The sequence below is a fragment of the Piliocolobus tephrosceles genome, chromosome 15, assembly GCF_002776525.5.
Source record: "Piliocolobus tephrosceles isolate RC106 chromosome 15, ASM277652v3, whole genome shotgun sequence".
In the NCBI taxonomy this organism is placed as follows: Eukaryota; Metazoa; Chordata; class Mammalia; order Primates; family Cercopithecidae; genus Piliocolobus; species Piliocolobus tephrosceles.
In genome coordinates, this window is record NC_045448.1 from 26,991,872 (window position 1) to 27,012,247 (window position 20,376).

The 20,376-nt window shown below is 51.3% G+C and overlaps 1 protein-coding gene across 2 annotated transcripts in view; it reads left to right on the forward strand.

Annotated features, from left to right (window-relative positions):
• The window catches only part of DPYSL5 (dihydropyrimidinase like 5), a 104,039-nt gene extending 83,961 nt beyond the window's left edge, over positions 1 to 20,078 (forward strand). For both annotated transcript variants that reach the window (XM_023230056.1, XM_023230057.1), the window contains exons 6-13: positions 1,674 to 1,718; positions 3,075 to 3,150; positions 4,425 to 4,581; positions 9,869 to 10,010; positions 11,770 to 11,912; positions 12,362 to 12,569; positions 14,464 to 14,632; positions 16,661 to 20,078. In XM_023230056.1, coding sequence (XP_023085824.1) covers positions 1,674 to 1,718; positions 3,075 to 3,150; positions 4,425 to 4,581; positions 9,869 to 10,010; positions 11,770 to 11,912; positions 12,362 to 12,569; positions 14,464 to 14,632; positions 16,661 to 16,746 — 1,026 coding nt within the window. In that variant the 3' untranslated portion in view covers positions 16,747 to 20,078. The remainder of the gene's footprint in view (positions 1 to 1,673; positions 1,719 to 3,074; positions 3,151 to 4,424; positions 4,582 to 9,868; positions 10,011 to 11,769; positions 11,913 to 12,361; positions 12,570 to 14,463; positions 14,633 to 16,660) is intronic.
• Positions 20,079 to 20,376: the final 298 nt, after the last annotated feature.

The following is a 20,376-nucleotide window of genomic DNA, read 5'->3' on the forward strand; positions in this document are numbered from 1 at the left end:
CTTCCTGCCCTATTACCCTGTTCACTCATTCTCTACTATTTTAGAAGAGGGGGAGAAACTTCTCATTTCTTCAAAGCCTAAAATGCAGATAGGTGGTTGGATATCCATGAGGGATTGAGGGGGAGGCCTCGAGGGACAAGGAGCAGGACACAGGATGTGGTGGCACTGCCACTCCCAGAAACCAAGTTGGCCCACACTGGGTCCGCTGAGGAGTCCCCCTCACTGCCCTGACTTGTGCCTTTCTTTCAGAGCCCTTGAATATAGGTCCTGTTTGGCACTTCTGAATTGGTAGAGAAACACACCAGATTCGACTGAAACACAGAGGGTGGTGTGCCTGTGAGAACAGGAGTGAGCAAGGGGTGGACACACACACTAGACTTTGTTACTTAATACAAGGGAAAGAGCAAGGCTTTGGCTGTGGTCATAATACCAATAATTATCACCACCACTATCTATTGGTTAAAGGTGGGGGGGCCCTGGATCTATGCCAGGGGAGATGTTGCTCCCCAGGGGAAATTTGGCAATATCTAGAGATATTTTTGCTTGTCCCAACCTGGGGGACAAGGCGGATGCTACTGGCATCTAGTGAGTAGAAGCCAGGGATACTGCTAAACATCCTACGATGCGCAGACACCCCCACCATAAAGAATTACGCAACTCGGCTGACTGCAGTGGCTCACACCTGTAATCCCAGCACTGGGAGTCTGTGGCGGGAGGATTGCTTGAGCCCAGGAGTTTATGACCAGCCTGGGCAATAAAGGGAGACTCCCCATCTCTGTAAAAAATTTTTTTTAAATTAGCTAAGCGGGCATGGTGGCTTATGCCTGTAATCCCAGCACTTTGGGAGGCCGAGACAGGCGGATCACGAGGTCAGGAGATCGAGACCATACTGGCTAACATGGTGAAACCCCATCTCTACTAAAAATACAAAAAATAGCCAGGCATGGTGGCTGGCACCTGTAGTCCCAGCTACTTGGGAGACTAGGGCAGGAGAATGGTGTGAACCCGGGAGGCGGAGCTTGCAGTAAGCCGAGATCACACCACTGCACTCCAGCCTGGGCGACAGAGTGAGACTCCGTCTCAAAAAAAAAAAAAAAATTCTCCAAGCATGGTAGTGCATGCCTGTAGTCCCAGCTACTCAGGAGTCTGAGGTAGGAGGATCCTTTGAGCCCTAGAGGTGAAGGCTGCAGTGGGCCGTGGTCATGCCACTGTACTCCAGCCTGGGAGACAGAGTGAGACCCTATCTCCAAAAAAAAGAGAGAAAAAAAATATATATATATATGTGTGTGTGTGTGTGTGTGTGTGTGTGTGTATTATACAACTCAAATGCCGATAGTACCATGCACAGAAACCCGAATCTAGGCTAATTTCCAGAGTCAAATCAGCCACTATTTCTCCTTTGCTGCAGTTCTGAGGTGGCTATGGAGAGATGTTGTTTCCTTGTCTTTTAATTAAGCCCCAAGTAGCATCCAGCAAGGACGTGCCTGGTATTCTAAGACCTAGAATTCTCCCTCGCTGTGAGCCACGGTGGTTGGAGGTTGGTGTCTCTGCCCAGGCTTTGCCCCAAGCCAACCCCTGTGGGTGCGATTGCTCCATAAGTGGGAGAGTATGGTATGGGTGTGCTTGGAGGAGATGGTGAAGTTTGTTTTCCTCCTGTCCTTTGTTTCTAACAGCTGGAAGCTGAAGCCACTCATCGTGTTATCACCATTGCAAACAGGGTAAGTCCCTCGATCTCTACTCTGGGGTTAGAAACCAACCTTGGCCAGGCATGGTGGCTCATGCCTGTAATCCCAGCACTTTGGGAGGCCAAGGCAGGTGGATCACCTGAAGTTAAGAGTTTGAGACCAGCCTGGCCAACAATGGTGAAACCCATCTCTACTAAAAATACAAAAATCAGCTGGGCGTGGTGGCGTGCACCTGTAATTCCAGCTATTCAGGAGGCTGAGGCAGGAGAATTGCTTGAACCCAGGAGGTGGAGGTTGCAGTGAGCCAAGATTGCACCAACTGCAATCCATCCTGGGTGGCAGAGCAAGACTCTGTCTCAAAAAAAAAAGAAAGAAAAGAAAAGAAAAGAAAACAACCTCTACAGTGCAGCCCCATTCTGCTCTGGGTGCCAGCACCATGTCTGGCCCACAGGACCCCAAAACTGCTGACTGAGCGCTGTCATGCCCACCGTCCTTGCATTCACCCTTCTCACCAGCAGCTTTCCATTCCACCCCACCGAGCCTGCTGAAGCTCAGTTCATTGCTCACATGTAAACTCAGTCCAGCTCCTACACTCTACATCTCCCTAATGTGATAAGCAAACAGAATCAGAATAACTTCTGAGGAAACAGAATTTCCCAATTGCACGTTAGAGCTCTGGCCGCTGGACAAGGACGTTGTTTTATTGTCATAACAATAGTTATTTTATCAATTACTTCCTGATGGAACTTACCCCAGAATAAGGAAAGATCTGAACAACAAAAAGGCAGTTTCTTGCCTTTCAGCTGAAGCATATGCTCAGAGGAGTTAAGCCATGGACCGTGGTTGCACAGCTTAGTAGAAAAAAAGCTAAACTAATATTACAGTCCAGGTGTCCGTTCGCAAGCTCAGCCTTCTCTTGCCTAGACTCTGAACCCTAACCCCCTTGTATTTTGTTCATCTCCAGGGTGCATTCTGTCTACTGATAAGCAGCCTTCAGACAGCAGGCATCGACTAACTCTAGGTCATCACGTTTATAAACAGGAAATTAAAATAGGAAAAAGAGTTCCCCTCTTTTAAATTACAGTCATGGTTGTCAGATGGGAGAAAATGAGAGGTTCAGACTTGACGGTCTTGAACTTCACAGGCTGGGCTTCCCCGGTGGGCTCTGGTGCTGGAGGCTGTTCTCCGCCTCCCCCTATCATGCAGTTCCTGCAACCTCGCCTTGACTGCCAGCCCTGCATTCCCCGCTTAAGGACCATCACCTTGAGGGTGGGGTTGAGTGGTGCAGGGGGAGGCGTGGGGGCCAGGGCTGACTTTACTAGGGTTGTTCTGATGTTTGTGAAGTTTATGGATCAACCCTCCCTACTTCCCACTGTTTCTTGTGTTTAGACTCACTGTCCAATCTACCTGGTCAACGTGTCCAGTATCTCGGCTGGTGACGTTATCGCAGCTGCTAAGATGCAAGGTGAGTCAGTAGGCTTGGCTGGACAGAGCAGGTCATGTGGAGGGACTGGAGACGGATGGGGCCCATTAGCCGTGCTCACTCTTGGCCCCGGCTCCTGCGCCCAGGACCTGAGCCAGCCCTTCCCTTTCATCTGCCACTGTCTTCCTTGGAGCCACCCTGTGCTAGCCTGGCTTTAGTCTGCTAGAACGTGGCTTTTTCTTCTGCAAATTTGTATGCGTAACAGCTTTACGGGAGTGTCTGTCACTTCTGGATTTGGTAAAATTTTCCAAGTTTTAAACCTACTCATTAATTAGTGTCTTTTTGGACTCATAGATTTCACTAGCATTTGCCTTGGCAACAAACATAAAATCCTGGACCAGTTTCAGTGGGCATTTCAGAGACTGTTTGGGAAGTCCCTAAAGAAAGAACAGTGTGTGGGCCCAGCTTCCCTTTCTAGCCTCCGGAACCCTGTGTATGAGTCCGAGGGGCACTTGTATGGCTTCTGTTGTGGATCGCCTGGCATTACCTAACGGCTTGCAGATGCTTAGATTCCAGCCCCGCCCCAGGTGCTGGTGAGGGCCTGGCAGCAGGAGAAACAAGGTCACAGTCACAGGCCTGGGGATATAGATCAGAAGCAAGGGCCTCCTGGCCTTCAACTATAATAGATGAGCAGCAAGGGCCTCCTGGCCTTCAACTATAATAGATTAGAAGCAAGGGCCTCCCGGCCTTCAACTGTATTGCCCTCTAGATCCTGCTGCCTGCCTCTTCCCTCACTGAACCCCCTTGGAGGGTCTCACCTAGACTGTCGCCCCAGCCTGGTGACTGCTCCCACCCCCTTTCTCCCTGTCCTCCAGCCCTGCTACGGCCCTCCCTGTCCTACCCCAACCATTCTCTTGAAGCTGCTCACAGCACCTGCCTGTCCAGAAAACAGTCTAGACTGCTCCTTAGCATGGCATTCACAGCCCTGCGTGCCTGTTCACCCACTGTCAAGCTCCATCTGCCAACAGCACCCTGCACACACCCATGCTCTGGCCAAACCAGACTCCTCAAAGTGCGGCTTGGTGCTACCGGGCCTCGGTGCCCATGTCCCTCTGTTCTCCTCGCCTAAGTCATCAGGAGAATAGGGAAGCTCTCTGAGCTTGAACCCAGCTGTGCTCTCAAAAACCCTGTGAGCTTGGGCAGGTTCCTTCCTGTCTCTGACCTCAGCTCCTTCACCTGTTAAATGAGAGGCACACACCAGCAATCGCTCGGGTTCGGTGGCTTCCTGGTTATGGTTCTGACCTTTCTTCTTCCAGGGAAGGTTGTGCTGGCTGAGACCACCACTGCACATGCCACGCTGACAGGCTTACACTACTACCACCAGGACTGGTCCCACGCGGCTGCCTACGTCACGGTGCCTCCGCTGAGACTGGACACCAACACCTCCACCTACCTCATGAGCCTGCTGGCCAAGTAAGGCGTTTCAGCAGCACATTGCAGGGATGTGTACATCTTTAGGAAGACGTCATAGAGGGCCCAGGAAACAAATCTGAGCTAGGTTTGATTTCATTGTGCCCACAGGATGATTGTGCTTTTCTTACCTTCTCTGAGCCCATCAGATAATTGCCATCCTATTGAGACTTTATGACCGCTTGATGTGGAGTGAGAGCTTCTGAAGTGTAAGAGTGAAGAGCACATATAGAACTGTGAACAGTGGTTATTCGGAATTTCAAAGGACATTGATCTCTTACTCTAAAGCCCAGTGGGGAGCTGCAGAATGTGGCCTGTGACTTACCCTAGAATGTAGGGGTCCTTTCTGTTTCTTTTCTTCACCTCTCCTCTTCTCGTTGGCTCCCGTGTGCCCCTTGTCTGTACATCCCTCCTTCTGTGGGTTTCTCCTCCTTTCCTTCCCCTCTCCCTTTTTCTTCTGCACTTTCTCCCCCTTCCCCCTCCCCCACGCCCTTCCTCCAGATCTCCTTTCTCCAGCTCTTCTCTTTCTGACACTGCTTTTTCCCATGCAGTCCCAATGTAAAGGAAATGGTTTGATGAACAGTCTGAATTCAGCGGGACCCAATCATGAAAGGGTTTTTGTTTTATCCAATAACTGCTTGTAGCTTCTTTCTCTCTCCTATTAACATTTTGGGGACCAGGCACAGTGGTTCACGCCTGTGATCCCAGCACTTTGGGAGGCCGAGGTGGGTGGATCACTTGAGGTCAGGAGTTCAAGACCAGCCTGGCCAAGATGGTGAAACCTTGTCTCTCCTGAAAATGCAAAAAATTAGCCGGGCATGGTGGTGGGCACCTGTAATCCCAGCTACTTGGGAGGCTGAGGCAGGAGAATCACTTGAATCCAGGAGGCGGAGGTTGCAGCGAGCTGAGATCATGCCACTGCACTCCAGCCTGTCCAGCGACAGAGCAAGACTCCAACTCAAAACAAAACAAACAAACAAAAAAAAACAACTCGGGGAGAAGACGTTGCTTTCTCTTCACTTTTGGATATTAAAGTTCCATCCAGTGTTAGACTCCATCTCCTCCCTTCCTGATCCCCAGCTCAGCTTGGGTTGGGGTAGGAGGATTAGGACAAAAGGTGAGGGGATTCTTCTCCATACCCAGGCATGCATCTCTCCCATCTTGCAGCACTAGCAATGCCTCTGTGAACAAGGACCCGCAACTTATGCCTGGCCACCTTCTATAGTATCTGAGGCCCAGAGGAAGCCCACACAGCCTTTCTGCTCCCTGTGGCTCAGAGGCGGGTCCATAGCCCACAGCCCAGGCAGTTGCCCACTGCTCTCAGCTCTGTTCTCCACAAGTGAACCTCTTGAAGTACGCCCTCCTTGTCTTCGGGGTGAACTGCTGGGGAGAGGGTATGGAAACCCCACTCAACCCAGGAAAGAGGAGGGGAGGGAATGCCAGGACTCTTCATCCTGCCAACCCCTCAGTCTCCCTCCGAGGGTCCCGCTTTCCAGACCTGGGGGATGGGGGGTGGGGATATGCCTCTTCTAGGATGGTGCAGGGGCAGTGGAGGGAAGCGACCAGCCCCACTGAAGGTGGCTCTCTTAGGTAATAAGGTGCTTATCTCATCCATGTCCTTAGCTTTCAGTCCTGGTTGCCAACCACTGGAAAACTCCCACTCCCATCCCATTATGTTCACAACCTATAGAGAGTTGGGGTGTGCGGGGCTTTGCCAGTGTGAGTGGAGTGCCGTCGATAGGGGTGTGGGCGAAGGTGGCCTCTGCAGAGGACAGTACACACCATGGCATGGGGATGGTCATTGTATTCTGTCCCATAGCCTTGGTGGGTGCCAGGTGGCGGCAGCTCTTACAATATTTACGTATTTACACTATGTAAATAAATACGGAGGATAAAGATGAAGAGAGAAATGCTAGATCAGCTCTTACTCTTTAAAAATGCTTATTTTGGCTGGGCGTGGTGGCTCGCTCCTGTAATCCCAGCACTTTGGGAGGCGGAAGCAGGCAGATTACCTGAGGTCAGGAGTTTGAGACCAGCCTGGCCAACATGGTAAAACCCCATCTCTACTAAAAATACAAAAATTAGCTGGGCATGGTGGCTTATGTCTGTAATCCCAGCTACTCCAGAGGCTGAGGCAGGAGAATCGCTTGAACCCAGGAGGCGGAGGTTGCAGTGAGCCGAGATCGTGCCACTGCAGTCCGACGTGGGCAACAAGAGCAAGACTTCATTTAAAAAAAAAAAAAAAGCTTGTTTTGAGACGAATCAACCTCCTTTTCATCAGCAGCAATACAATAAAAGAAACAATTACCAAGACTCCAGTATAATAATGTGGGCTTGGTTCCAAGGTCAAGAATCTTTTGAAACACCCCTGCTTGCTACAAGCAAATTTACTGAAAGAACAAAAAAGATAATAAGTGCCTCAACCCACCCAAATTACAGCGCCCAAACCCACACAAATTCAAATAGACTGGGGGGAATAAGTATCATTGAATAATTTAAGTTTTTACATCTAGCCTACTTTGTCAACTGTATTTTAATTATTTAAATTGATTCTATTTATTTAAGTAGAGATGTAGTTTTTGTGTTATGAGAATAGTCTGAATCCCTTTTTAATCAGTGCATATTGTAAATGGGTGCTGCTTTATAGGATTTGGAGCATAATTTTAATATTTTAATTATTTATAGAAACTGATGATGACTGTAATTTTGCTTTTGTAATACGTTATTGGTTATAATTTATATGATGCAAAATACGTGATAGAAAATTCAAACACCAATTATTATTCCCATAAGAAAATATGAGCGATTTCATAATTATCTACTTTAGGATGCGATTTGTTAGGCCGTATAGGAATAAAAAAATCTCAATCTATAGATATAACGATTTGTCCTTTATTTAAAATCTGGCTTTTTTTTTTTTTTTTTTTTTTTTTTAAGAAAGGGTCTGGCTCTGTCACTCAGGCTGGAAAGGAGAGGTACAACCTCCTGAGTAGCTGGGACTACACGTGCACCACCACGCCTGGCTAGTTTTTCGTTTGTTTGTTTGTTTGTTGCCAGGGTCTCACTCTTTCTCCCAGGCTGGAGTGCAGCCTCCCAAAGTGCTGGGATGACAGGCGTGAGCCACCCTGCACCACCGCGCCCAGCCTAATTTTTGTATTTTTTGTATGTTTTCATCATGTTACCCAGGCTGGCCTCAAACTCCTGACCTCAACTGATCCACCCACCTCGGCCTCCCAAAATGCTAGGATTACAGGCGTGAGCCACTGTGCCTGGCTTAAAATCTGGCTTCTTAAAGGGACAAGAAATTTTTTCATTTGATCATATAAAATTGTAAAGTACTTGGCAAAGCCAGTCGTGTTTTAAACTTTTAATGGTTTGGATGGGGGCTTCCTGTCTCCCAGATTCAGGGCAGCACTGAGAGAGCTCAGAGGGCCTCCTAGAATGTAACTACCGTCATTCACGGCTGCCTAGTGGGCACCTTTGTGTAGGAGCCTTTTCAGAAAGCTGGGTGCTCAGGAAGACTTGCTGGTTAAAGAGCAGGAGTTGAGCCTGTTGCTCTCAGGGTCCCTGACCTGCCCTTCATGACTGCAATGGGCATCTTCTGCCCTGAGCCCTGCTCAGGTATCCAGAGGGCCCCTCAGGAGAAAGGAAACCCTAAAGATTCCATTCATCTGTGGGGGCTTCTGCAGGTCCAAAGAGTGTGGGGAGCCTTGGGGCTCTGCGGGAGAATCTCTTGCAAAGAGTCTCTGCAAGGGCCAGAGCAGCCTCTTTGGCCCAGGGAAGGCCCAGCCTACTGACAGGAAGAGGGAGCCATCTTCACCGCAGGTTTGGCCAAAGACATTAGTCATTGGGTGGGAACTGAGACTGATGAGCCCTGCCAAGTCCCCTGTGGAGACAGCCCTCTGTAGCTAACTGGCCATTGTCTGAGAGCCTTAAGAATATGCTTCCTCACCAGGTCAGATAATGCTTTCTGCCCCCGGAGTCTCCTGGAGTGGGCATCTTAGATGGCCCAGGGGCACTCACAAGGCTCTGGGGCCTCCTACAGAGTACAATGGGAACAGTGCCCCTGACCTTCAGGGCACCCGCAGTGTGGTCCCAGCAGTCATCTCCCTCCCCCACCTGACCCCCCTGCTCCAGCCAGGCCTTTCCCTGCCCCCCCAAAGCCATTTCCTCCTGAGGTTGCCCTGGCCTGGTTTGCGTGGACATTCTCTCTCCTCCCCCCCTCATTGCCTCTGAGCCCTTGGCCTGCAGAGATCTCTGAATCTGGGCCAGCTGCCTGCCTCCCTCACTGGGCAGAGGATCTGCTGCCATGAGCCCTCTCTCCCTGTTTTTCCCTACATCTTCTCTGGCCCAGTAGCCCCTCGAAGGCCTGCCTGTGCCTTAGCCACCCACAGCCTTGGATAGAGGATGGCTTTGTTTTTTCTTCTTTTCGGACAGGGTCTCCCTCTGTCCCCCAGGCTGGAGTGCAGTGGGGCGATCTTGGCTCACTGAAGCCTCTACCTCCCGGGTTGAAGCAATTCTCTGACCTCAGCCTCCGGAGTAGCTGGGATTACAGGCGCCCGCCACTACGCTCAGCTAATTTTTTTGTATTTTTAGTAGAGACAGGGTTTCACCATGTAGCCCAGGCTGATCTCGAACTCGTGGCCTCCAGTGATCCACCTGCCTCAGCCTCCCAAAGTGCTGGGATTACAGGCATGAGCACCTGGCCTTAATATGTGTGTGAGGACCGTAGTCATGAACAGCATTGAGGAAGAACTGAGTGACTTGCATACCACTCTCGGTCTATTAAGTCAGACTTCTAGCTCATCCCTCCTTCCCCTTCTGGTCCATTAGAATCCCCACACCCAAGGAAGGCTATGAGTCCAAGTTATTCAACAAAGCTTAACACTGACCTTGTGAATGCTTGTCATCAGGTGGGGTTGGAGAGCTGATGAGAGGGAATCGGCATACAATTCCATGAGAGCAGAACCGCCTCCACCATCTCACTTCAGCTAGACTCTAAGTTCGGCTTTTCTCTGCTTTCTTCACTCTTAAACATTGCCATCCCAAGGATCTCACTGAAGTCACCTGTGACACAGACAGACTGTGCCACACTCATTCTGTGGATGGGTAAACTGAGGTTCACATAGATGAAGTAACTCATGAGAGGCCACATGGCCTAAGCAGCAGAGCTGAACTTGGAGTCAGCTTTGCCTGGTTCCCACACTGAGGATTTTCCCTATATCTATCCCCACCCTCTAGGTTCCTCCCCTCGCCTCCCCTTACTGGTCACCTCCTTTTCTCTACCCAGTGACACTCTGAACATCGTGGCATCAGATCACCGGCCTTTCACCACAAAACAGAAAGCTATGGGCAAGGAAGACTTCACCAAGATCCCACATGGAGTGAGTGGCGTGCAGGACCGCATGAGCGTCATCTGGGAGAGAGGAGTGGTACGTTTGCTAGAGCCCTGCCCTGATCAGATCCCTGCTCTAATCCCTGCTTCATCCCCGCTCTAATCCCAGTAAGAGTTTTCACTCCTCAGATCCTGTCAAAGAATGTTCTTAGAAGGGCTGGTTCAATCCCAGCTCTTTGTTTCACTCAAAAACAAAACACAGAAGGTCTTTCCCCCGATTAGAAAGGTAGTAAGATCTATTGTGGAAATTTGGAAAACACAGAAAAGTATAAGAAAAAAAAATCCCTTTAATTCCATGCCTAAAAATTAAACTACTATTAACATTGTAGTGTATTTCTTTCTAGTTCTGTGCATGTACTGTACCTTTTTTTTTTTTTTTTTTTGCTACGTTGCCCAGGCAGGTCTTGAACTCCTGGGCTCAAGCTATCCTTCCGCCTCTGCCTTCCTAAGTGCTGCGATTATAGGTGTGAGCCACCACACCCAGCTACACATGATTTTAATAACTAGCTTCATATTTTTTTTCTTTTACCAACTGCTATACTAACCAGGATTTTTTTTCTTCATATAACACTATATCCTGAGTGTCTCCCTATATCAGTAACAATTCTTTAAAATCATCTTTTTTCATGGCTGAATGATATTTTCTCCAATGAAAGTACCATACTTTATTTAATCCTTCCCTGATGTTTGGGACTTTCCACTGTTTCTAATTTTTGCACTTACAAATAATGCTGTGGAGAACCTCTTTGTTCATGAGTGTGTGTGTCAGCATTTCTGATTATTATTTCTTTTTTTTTTTTTGAGACGGAGTCTCGCTCTGTCGCCCAGGCTGGAGTGCAATGGCGCTATCTCGGCTCACTGCAACCTCCGCCTCCCGGGTTCAAGTGGTTCTCCTGCCTGAGCCTCCCGAGTAGCTGGGACTACAGACCTGCGCCACTACACCCAGCTAATTTTTGTATTTTTTGTAGAGATGGGGTTTCACCATGTTGGTTAGTCAGGATGGTCTCGATCTCTTGACCTCGCGATCCGCCCGCCTCAGCCTCCCAAAGTGCTGGGATTACAGGCATGAGCCACCGTGCCAGGCCTCTGATTATTATTTCTGATTATTTCCTTAAGACAGCATCCTAGAAGTGGATTTTTAGGCCAAGGGATATGAACATTTTTAAGGCTCTTGATTTGATATATTTTGTCTAATTGATTTCAAAAAAGATAAGAACTGGGACTTCATTTGAATACCACCTGTTCTGCACATGAAGAGTAAGTATTTTTGGTCTTGATCTATCTCAGATTAGATTCAAAATAGTATGAGTCCCAAAGAGATCTGAAGTTCTCAAGACTAAGCTCATGGAAGGCCAAGGAGATGGCTCAGGAAATCCCCGTGAAGAGACTCCATAGTACTCTCATGGGTGGGACAATAAGATGTTTTTCAAGAGCGTATATAACCCTTTGAAAATATCACCCTTAGTAGATGAAGGGAGATTCCTGACTCATCCGTGTGGGCACATGAGCAGAGTTGGTTTTACAAACAGGAGGCAGATTTGCCCCGGGCAGGCAGCCTGAATGGAACCACAGCCACTGAACATAGTTGCTGGATGAAGGGAGAAAGGAATAAGTGAGCACCTGGGACCCAGCCAAGCAGGCTGGCCCATCTGAGATGGTGCTCACGGCTTTGTCCCCTTGTGACCACTGTCATGACCACCTAAGCCCAAAGTCCATGGGCCAGCATCAAAGGTAACCAAGGGTTTGAAGCCCACCCCCAGAGCCTGGTTGACTTGATACTTTCTGCAACATTTCAGGTTGGAGGAAAGATGGATGAGAACCGTTTTGTGGCCGTTACCAGTTCCAACGCGGCCAAGCTTCTGAACCTGTATCCCCGCAAGGGCCGCATCATCCCCGGAGCCGATGCTGATGTGGTGGTGTGGGACCCAGAAGCCACAAAGTAAAGTTTGTTGCTCATCTCCAGGGCTAGAGGGATTTGGGGTGCTGAAGAGGACTTGCATTACCGATCTCCAAAAGCATATAACTTTGCACTATTTCTAGCACAAAATATGGCCCTGGCTTGCAGTTGGCCCTCTTCTCCCTCCATCTTCACACAGTCTTTCTTCTGTGTCACACATGTCTGGTGTGTGTGTCTCCTCTTCTTATAAGAACACTGGTCAGATTGGATTAGGGCCCACCTATATGACCTCACTTTACCTTAATGATCACATTAAAGGCCCTAAATAGGGCCATGTTCTGAAGTTCTGGGTGTTAGGACTTCAGTGGAAGAATTTTGAAGGGAGCCAATTCAGCCATAACAACCAGCCTTTGGGGTTCACCCCTCCCATGGAGCTGTGACATTTTGACCTGTCCTCAGTGCTTTCTCTTCCGACATTGCCTCCCCACCAGGACCATCTCAGCCAGCACGCAGGTCCAGGGAGGAGACTTCAACCTGTACGAGAACATGCGCTGCCACGGCGTGCCACTGGTCACCATCAGCCGGGGGCGCGTCGTGTATGAGAACGGCGTCTTCATGTGCGCCGAGGGCACCGGCAAGTTCTGTCCCCTGAGGTCCTTCCCAGACACTGTCTACAAGAAGCTGGTCCAGAGAGAGAAGGTGAGGTGGGAGGGGGAAGATGCAGGGGTGTTGGCGCCCCCTGCCGGGGAACATCCTCCATAACTTTTAAATCTCAGAGATGTTCACTCCAGTTTTCGACCCAATTCCATTGCCCTCTCTCCAGCGTTGAGAAGGGAGTGTGTGGCAGGGCCAGGGAACGCTAGAGTCAGAAAATGCTGATTTCTGTTCCCCGTCTTTGATTACCAAGTGGCATTTTAAGTGGTCAGGCAGCAGGGGTCCTGAGTTGCTAAGGGCACAAATGGGAAATGTGAGTGTGTGCGACCGCTGAGCTCCTCCGGATAAGCAGGCTTGGGTTGGAGGAGGTGCTGGGGGCTGGAGATACTGCTTTGGTTTGGCCACCTCCCACTCTTGATTAAGCAAATGGGGGTAGAGCTGGCATTTGCAAAGCATTGTCTGAAGCACAGGAGGAACAGGCACCTGAACACGGGAGGCCCACACTGCTGGCACACAGACCACACGAGAGGGCTCAGAGCTTTCAGAGAAACTAAGGACCCTTCTCTCCCAGAGGCCAATGAGGGAAGAAATCCACTGCCAGGTCTGCCGTGGGGGCGCAGGCTTGGGCTGCCTGAATGAAGAAAGCATGAGTTTCGTGATCACAGGGCTAAATCCGAAAGCAAACTCGGGGTCTCTCACTCATCACACTCAGCTAATGTTTATTTTTTTGTAGAGACGGACAGGGTTTAACCGTGTTGCTCAGGTTGCTTTCAAATTCCTGGGCTCAAGTAATCTGCCCGCCTCGGCTTCCTAAAGTGCTGGGATTACAGGCGTGAGCCACTGCGCCTGGCCCAATAGCACTTTTTAATACGATGTAAGACCATAAATGACTTTCGTAGTAATAACTGCTCCTACTTCTATGTTGCCTCTCATGTGCCAAAGCAGTTGGAACAGCTTTACACATACTAATTCATCTGCTGTCCTGCAACTCTCTGATGTAGGTACTAGTATTGTGGGCACAGAAAAGTAAGTTGCACAAAGCCACACAGTTTACAAGTGACAGAGTTGGGACTGGAACCTAGGCAGTCTGGTTGTAGAATATAGACTCCTAACTCTACTGCCTTTGTGAGTACAGAATGAGCTAGTGTTGCTACTGGGGGCCTCTCGTCTCCAGATGGGGTTGTGTTTAGCTTCTGTTCTCTCAGAGTTGTCAGACTGGTAAAGGGTGTGGTTTTGTGGGAGCCTAAGGTGGTGGGTAATGTCGTGCTGTGTGGGAGGGAACTCTCTAAAGTTGATTTCCGATTGGGCGCGTGGTTCACGCCTGTACTCCCAGCACTTTGGGAGACCGAGGCGGGTGGATCACGAGGTCAGGAGTTCAAGACCAGCTGGCTAAGATGGTGAAACCCCGTTTCTACTAAAAATATAAAAAGTCACACACGGTGGCAGGCGCCTGTAATCCCAGCTACTCGGGAGGCTGAGGCAGGAGAATCGCTTTAGAGGAGCAGAGGTTTCAGTGAGCCAAGATCGCGCCACCACACTCCAGCCTGGGTGACAGAGTGAGACTCTGTCTCAAAAAAAAGAAAAGAAAAGAAATGTGGTTAAAGTTGACTTCCTCAGATGTCTACCTGCTACCTTTGTAAGGCTTCCACCAGTGTTGGGGGGAAGCCAGTATCTCTCCCGTACACATGTACGCACACACACATGTGCATTCACACATATGCACACATGCACACACATACACATATGCACATGCTCTTTAGTTTACGAGAAAACTCCAGCCCCTGGACTCAAGGTTTAAGAAGCCTTGGTCGCTTGCAGTGATTTGGGTCTTGGGCAGAGTGGCAGTGTCAAATGTCCCACCGGCCCCCAGGGAGGCCATGGTTGTGTCAGTTCTGATGGTGTTGTCCTGTGCTTCTGCTCTTCTCTCATCCTTCCCTAGACTTTAAAGGTTAGAGGAGTGGACCGCACTCCCTACCTAGGGGATGTCGCTGTTGTCGTGCACCCTGGGAAAAAAGAGATGGGAACCCCACTCGCAGACACTCCTACCCGGCCTGTCACCCGGCATGGGGGCATGCGGGACCTTCATGAATCCAGCTTCAGCCTCTCTGGTAAGAGTCAGGGGGCCATGGGAGGAGGGCGGGGGGCTGGGAGGAGTGGCCCACCCAGGCAGTGGGACTTACACCTGCTTTTCTTTTGTGTCCTGTCCTCCCTCCCGTTGCCTATTTCCAGAGATAAGTGCTGGTTTGGATATTAGACTCACACAGACATTAGTGGGGACAGGAGGGCTGTCCTGGTCCCTGGGCACAGCCGATCTAATAGGCCATGGCCCACCTGGGGCTCTCCTTAGGGTTTCTAAGTTCAGATATTTTTGTCCCCTGAAACATCTTGAGGGCTCTGCACACAGTGGGTGCTCCAAAGATGCCCCGAGCTCAGAAGAGTCAGCCCTGTCTGTGGTTCACGGGGCTGCACCCACTGGCCCCTGGCCTGCCCCAGTCCACTCTTCAGCAGCCTCTCTGCTCCTTCTGCTACCCACTTTCCTCCTCTGACCTTCCCATACCTGTCCCCGCCTCTACCCCACCTTCCCCTTCTTTTTTTTTTTTTTTTTTAACCAGGAATTGTGTTGTATACATTTTTTTTTTAACTTTAAGTAAAATATTTTCTCTTGACTTTTGATGCCCAATTTTTTCTCTTGTCTTTCTGTCCCTTGGGTCCTGGCCCCAGTCCTTCTGCGGAATCTCTAGGTTCTTAGGGGGTCCCATCCGAGTTCTTAAAGCCACTATCTGCAGTTCCTCCCCATCCCCTCCATCACCAGGCGAGCCACAGGCTCATAAATGATGACCCTCAATGGAGAACAAGCAGAGGCTGTAAGATGCCCCGGGCCTCCAGGTGGCTTAGGTGGGAACTGTCACCACCACTTGCAGGGGGCTAGGACCCTGGGTCTCCCTGAGCACCGCTGAGCTGCCTTCAGCATAAGCCCAGAGAGAGACCAAGCATCCACTCTGTGAGGACTGTGCTAGGATGGGCACAGCGAGAGGTGCAAGATCCTGGTCCTTCCACCCACAGCCTGGAGTTTACTGGGGGAGATAAGCCCCGCACACAAAACATCCTGCTGTGAGAGCAGAGAGCTAAACCAGAGGGATGCCAAGGGGGCAGCGCCTGCCTGCCCTGGCTCCTGTGTGCCCTGCTTTGGGCACTGGTCTCAGGACCAGTCTCATTGCTGAGATGATAGCTCCACTACCCTGAGGGCCACTGCTACTCCCACCAGTGATGGGCCATGAATGGAGTCAGAAAGGGACCCTGGCATGGAAGACTTGTTTATGCGCACTTAGGTCTTGCCAGTCCGAGAGGCGTGGACTCCCACCACTGCCAGGGCAGGGTCCTTTCTCCTGCAGCCAGACCCGAGAGGCACCAAGACCCCAGAGCTGCAGGGCCCCTGCTGACCAGCAGCCTCCTCTTCTTCTGCCCGAGAACCAAGACTGGCCAGAACCCCTGCTCAGACAGCAAACATCAGGCAGCCTGTCCCCTCCTCTCCACCCCAAATCTTGTCTGTTCTAAGCAGGCCAGGCTGAAGAATGTCCCACTGGGCTCTCCGGGGCACTAGACCCTCCTTTTCCCTCCCTTTGTGTTTTGTTTGTTTTTGTTTTTTTTCAATCCTTCTCCTTCTGTATAGACCCTCCCTTTGTAACTAAGTCATGGGATTTCAAGATGCAGGGCCTTTGGGCTGTGGTTCTTTCATTTTCCAGAAACAATGGCATACCCTCATTTTTCTCTCTTGCTTACTCACTGAGGCATATGTACAAAGGCCCATGTGCCAACAGGCTGGCCGATGGCCTGCACGCACAAGAGACTGTATGCCCAGACGTGAGGCAGTGAGGTTGGCACAGTGGGCAGTTAATAATGTAGGCTCTGAATCAGGAAAACCTGGGTCCAAGTCCAGGCTCTGCCAGCTACACACTGCAACACGAGGCAAGTCACTTAACTTCCCTGAGCCTCGGTCTTCTCGTCTGTAAAATGGGATGGAGTGGCTGTGAGGATTCATTCAGGCCCTGCACACGGTGAGCCTCCAGGAGAGGGTGACTGTGGTTTGTTAGCAGGCACAAGAGCCCAGCTCACCCTTTGTGCTTCCTTCCCTGCAGGCTCTCAGATCGACGACCATGTTCCAAAGCGAGCTTCAGCTCGGATCCTCGCTCCTCCTGGAGGCAGGTCGAGTGGCATTTGGTAAAGGCACTGCCCAGCCCCCCGAGTGAGGACACACCGCCGCCACCAGTCTGCAACTCTCCGGCCACAGCTTCAGGGGCAGGAGAGGCTGGGCTGGGCAGCACACCACCCGAAGGGGGCCCCAGGACCTGCGGAGCCCTCCCTATGTCTGCAAAGTGATTCACTGTGCTTCGAGCCAGCTCTAACAGGCACTTTGAGATGTGTTCCTCCTGCTGTAGTCCTTTCTGCCTTGGCCTCAGTGGGCTTTTCTGGGGCCCAGGAAGCCCACACTATGCACAGAGCCCAGTGCATAGAGCCCTGGCCAGCCCTTCCTCTCACTCCTGCCTCCGCTGGCTTTGGGAAAGCCCAGACTTTAGTGCCCTGCCCCCTGGCTGACTGACCAGTTGTCCAGAGCACTTTAGCAGATGTGGTTTCAAAGTAAAGGCCTCCTCCCTCACCCCTTAGGCCCTGTGGTGACATTTCCCAAGCCAGACAGGTGTCAGCTTCCCAGCCATGCCCGGGACGTCCCATCTCCCCCAACCCACCTCTGGCCCTGTGTAGGGGCAGGGATGGGGGTGGCTGGGACACCCGGTGCCCCTCGCCAGCTTCTCTTGTGCCCCGCCCACACCCTCGGGGGGGTCACAGGTCTGGAAGGGTAGCAGGGCGGGGCTCGAGGCTGGTGCCCGGCGCGTGTAAATGGTTTGGTTTTGCACGTTTGGTTTGCGCAGTAGTTTGGTTTGACTTGTTTGTGCATCCTGTGAAAAATAACGGTGCTTGTGTCACTAGCATAGAATAGCAACAGGAATAGATGTGGTCCTTAGGAGACGCTGCACTCGACACCAACCAGACAGCACAGGGCGGGGGCGGTGGAGGGGCTGGGCTCACAGGCCTCTCTTCTCCCCGCCTGGGGCCTTCCGGGCTGCCGGAGACCCAGGCCCTTTCCCCCTCACCTCCCCTCCTTGTCTAGTTTCCCACATTCCAAGAGGGGGCCTGGGATGCTAGCCCCGGAGATCCAGCCCTTCAGGAAGCAGGTGTCCTTTCCCCCTCTGCCCCGGTCACTCCCGGCACTCCCCCTGCCTTCCCCCCGTCTCCGCCCACCACACACACACACACACACACACAACACGGCTTCCTGTAACTTCTTCCTGCTGGACAGAGACCCAGTGCTCCTCCTGTGTGACTGGCAAGAGGCCTCATGCCTGCTGAGAGAGGAGGAGTGGGAGAGGGGCTGGCCAGACACCAGGGAGGGAGACCCCAGGCACACAGGACCTGGCTGTCGAACCCACATTGCTGCTCAGGTGCTGTGATCTCCCGTGGTTGGCACCAGGCCCTCGCCGGCTCATGGCCTCATCTTCTCCCCTGTCTGTCCAGGTGGGCCCTCCCTGCTTCTGAAGCCCTACAGAAGTTCCCATGGAAACACTAGAGGCCGAGTGTCTCCTGCCACCTCCAGTGATCTGGGAAGTGACCCGGCCGCCTGCCCTTATTAAGCCTTGTCTGCCCCGTGGGAAGTGACTTCATGTTGCACATGTGATTTCAGCCCCTGAGGCTTGTGTGAGGCTTCTGGACCCTCAGTTAAAGGTCAGTCCCTGGCCGGGCGCGGTGGCTCACGCCTGTAATCCCAGCACTTTGGGAGGCCGAGGCGGGTGGATCACGAGGTCAGGAAATCAAGACCATCCTGGCTAACATGGTGAAACCCCGTCTCTACTAAAAATATAAAAATTAGCCGGGCAAGGTGGTGGACACCTGTAGTCCCAGCTACTCGGGAGGCTGAGGCAGGAGAATGGCTTGAACCTGGGAGGCGGAGCTTGCGGTGAGCTGAGATCACGCCACTGCACTCTAGCCTGGGCGACAGAGCCAGACTCCATCTCAAAAAAAAAAAAGTCAGCCCCTGCACATCTCTGTAGTGCTGTTCGTGTATTCAAACCACTTCCATATATGACCTCTCAGTCGGTCCTCATGGCAATGGAGCACTTACTATTCTTCCCATTTTACAGATGAGGAAATTGAGGCCCAGAAAGTTCAGGCCCTCTGACTCCAGAAGTGTCTGTGACCACCCTTCCAACCTTGGCTATCTACCCCAGCTGTGGAGAGGAGGTCTAGGGTGACATCTATTGTAGATCCCACCTGAGAGTTTAACCAACAAGAAGACTTTCTTTCCTGGTAGGCAGCCTGCTTTGTTTTGCACAGGTAGATAGATTTTTTTTTTTTCCTCATCTTTCTTATAAACAATCTCATGCACATTCTGTGTTTGAGCTAGGACTAGTCACCCTTTGGGGGCTAACTGTGCAGTGTGAGCTGCATCCACACCCTCACTTCTCCCTTCACTCCCCCTTTCCTCACTCAGGGGCTGAGAGGACAGAGGTGGTCAGTCAGGGAGCAGAAGTGTCGAAGGGGCTCATGGCAAGTGGCAGCCATTGGAACAGGGGTGAGGACTCAGGCCTGGGAAAGCCACCAGGGATGGGGGAAACCATGGCACCGCCTCCTGGTGCAGTGCACACCATGTGTATCCCTGTCAGCCCTCACTGGGTCATGGGCCTTGGGCAGATGCTGAAGAGCCCAGCAGCAGTGGTGGTGGCCAGCTGGGCAAAGCATCCTTGCTTGGGCTAGGAAAGCTTTACCTTCTCTGAGTGCCTCTGCCCAAGAGATGCGTGACCCGTGGTACCGGGGAACCACATCTTGGAGTGGTCCACTGTAGGCCATCCGCTTCATCCACCCCCAGTCCTTACATAGGCCCTACCCTTTGCCCGGGAGCTTCTAGATGGAAATCAGAAAGAGATTCAAGGAGCCGAATAAGCGGTCAGCCCCCACCATGCACTCCTTGCCCCGTGCAGAGCTCCAGCCAGCTTCGTCACCAGCCCCACTGGCTCCTGGTTGGAATGACAGGGTCTCTGGTTGCACTGAATGCAGCGCTCAAACTGGTCTTGTACTTGCTGAATAAATACTGTTGTTCTTGCCTTAGCTGCTCTCTAGGTTTGTGGGGTTAAGTTGCCAGAAAATTGTGCTACTGTGTGTGTGTGTGCGTGCGTGTGTGTAGTGCTAGGAGTCCACAGTAGGTCTCTGTCGAGCCGATGTCGTGATGAGGGCTTTTCCAGTATCCAGAAGCCACAGAACCACAAGGAAACCCAAACCCCCTCCAGCTGCTGAGGCGCAGGCACAGCCTGGGGTCGGGATGGAGCCTCCAGCACCCCAGCACCCAGGTGACTTCCCCACTCCCCTGTAAATGTCATGGTGCTAAGACTGTGTCAACCCCAAGATGACACACGGTCCTGTGCTTTGGCCACCGTTTGAGGCAAAAACTAAACAGCCCGACACGTTGTGTTCTGGTGCAGGTTTGTATTAAACTGTAGCTACTTCTCACTTGGACTCTGTTGTGTTTCTTCAGAGGAGGGAGTTTGGCAGAGATCTCTTGTACGGTGACTGGGCAAGGCTTCCATTGCTAAGAAAAGGCAGCTTTGATCTGTCTCTCCTAGTGGGTGGCCTGTGCAGAGACTGGATTTTTTTTTTAATTCTGAAAGACAGAAGCCCCAGTGGTGCCAGATTTCCAGGGACAAGGTTGCCAAATTATCTGAAATAATTAGGAGGAAGAATTAGATGCAAAAGGGAAAAAACTAGACTCGCTCCATCTACCTGTAGTTACCTGTTCTTTTGGCTACCA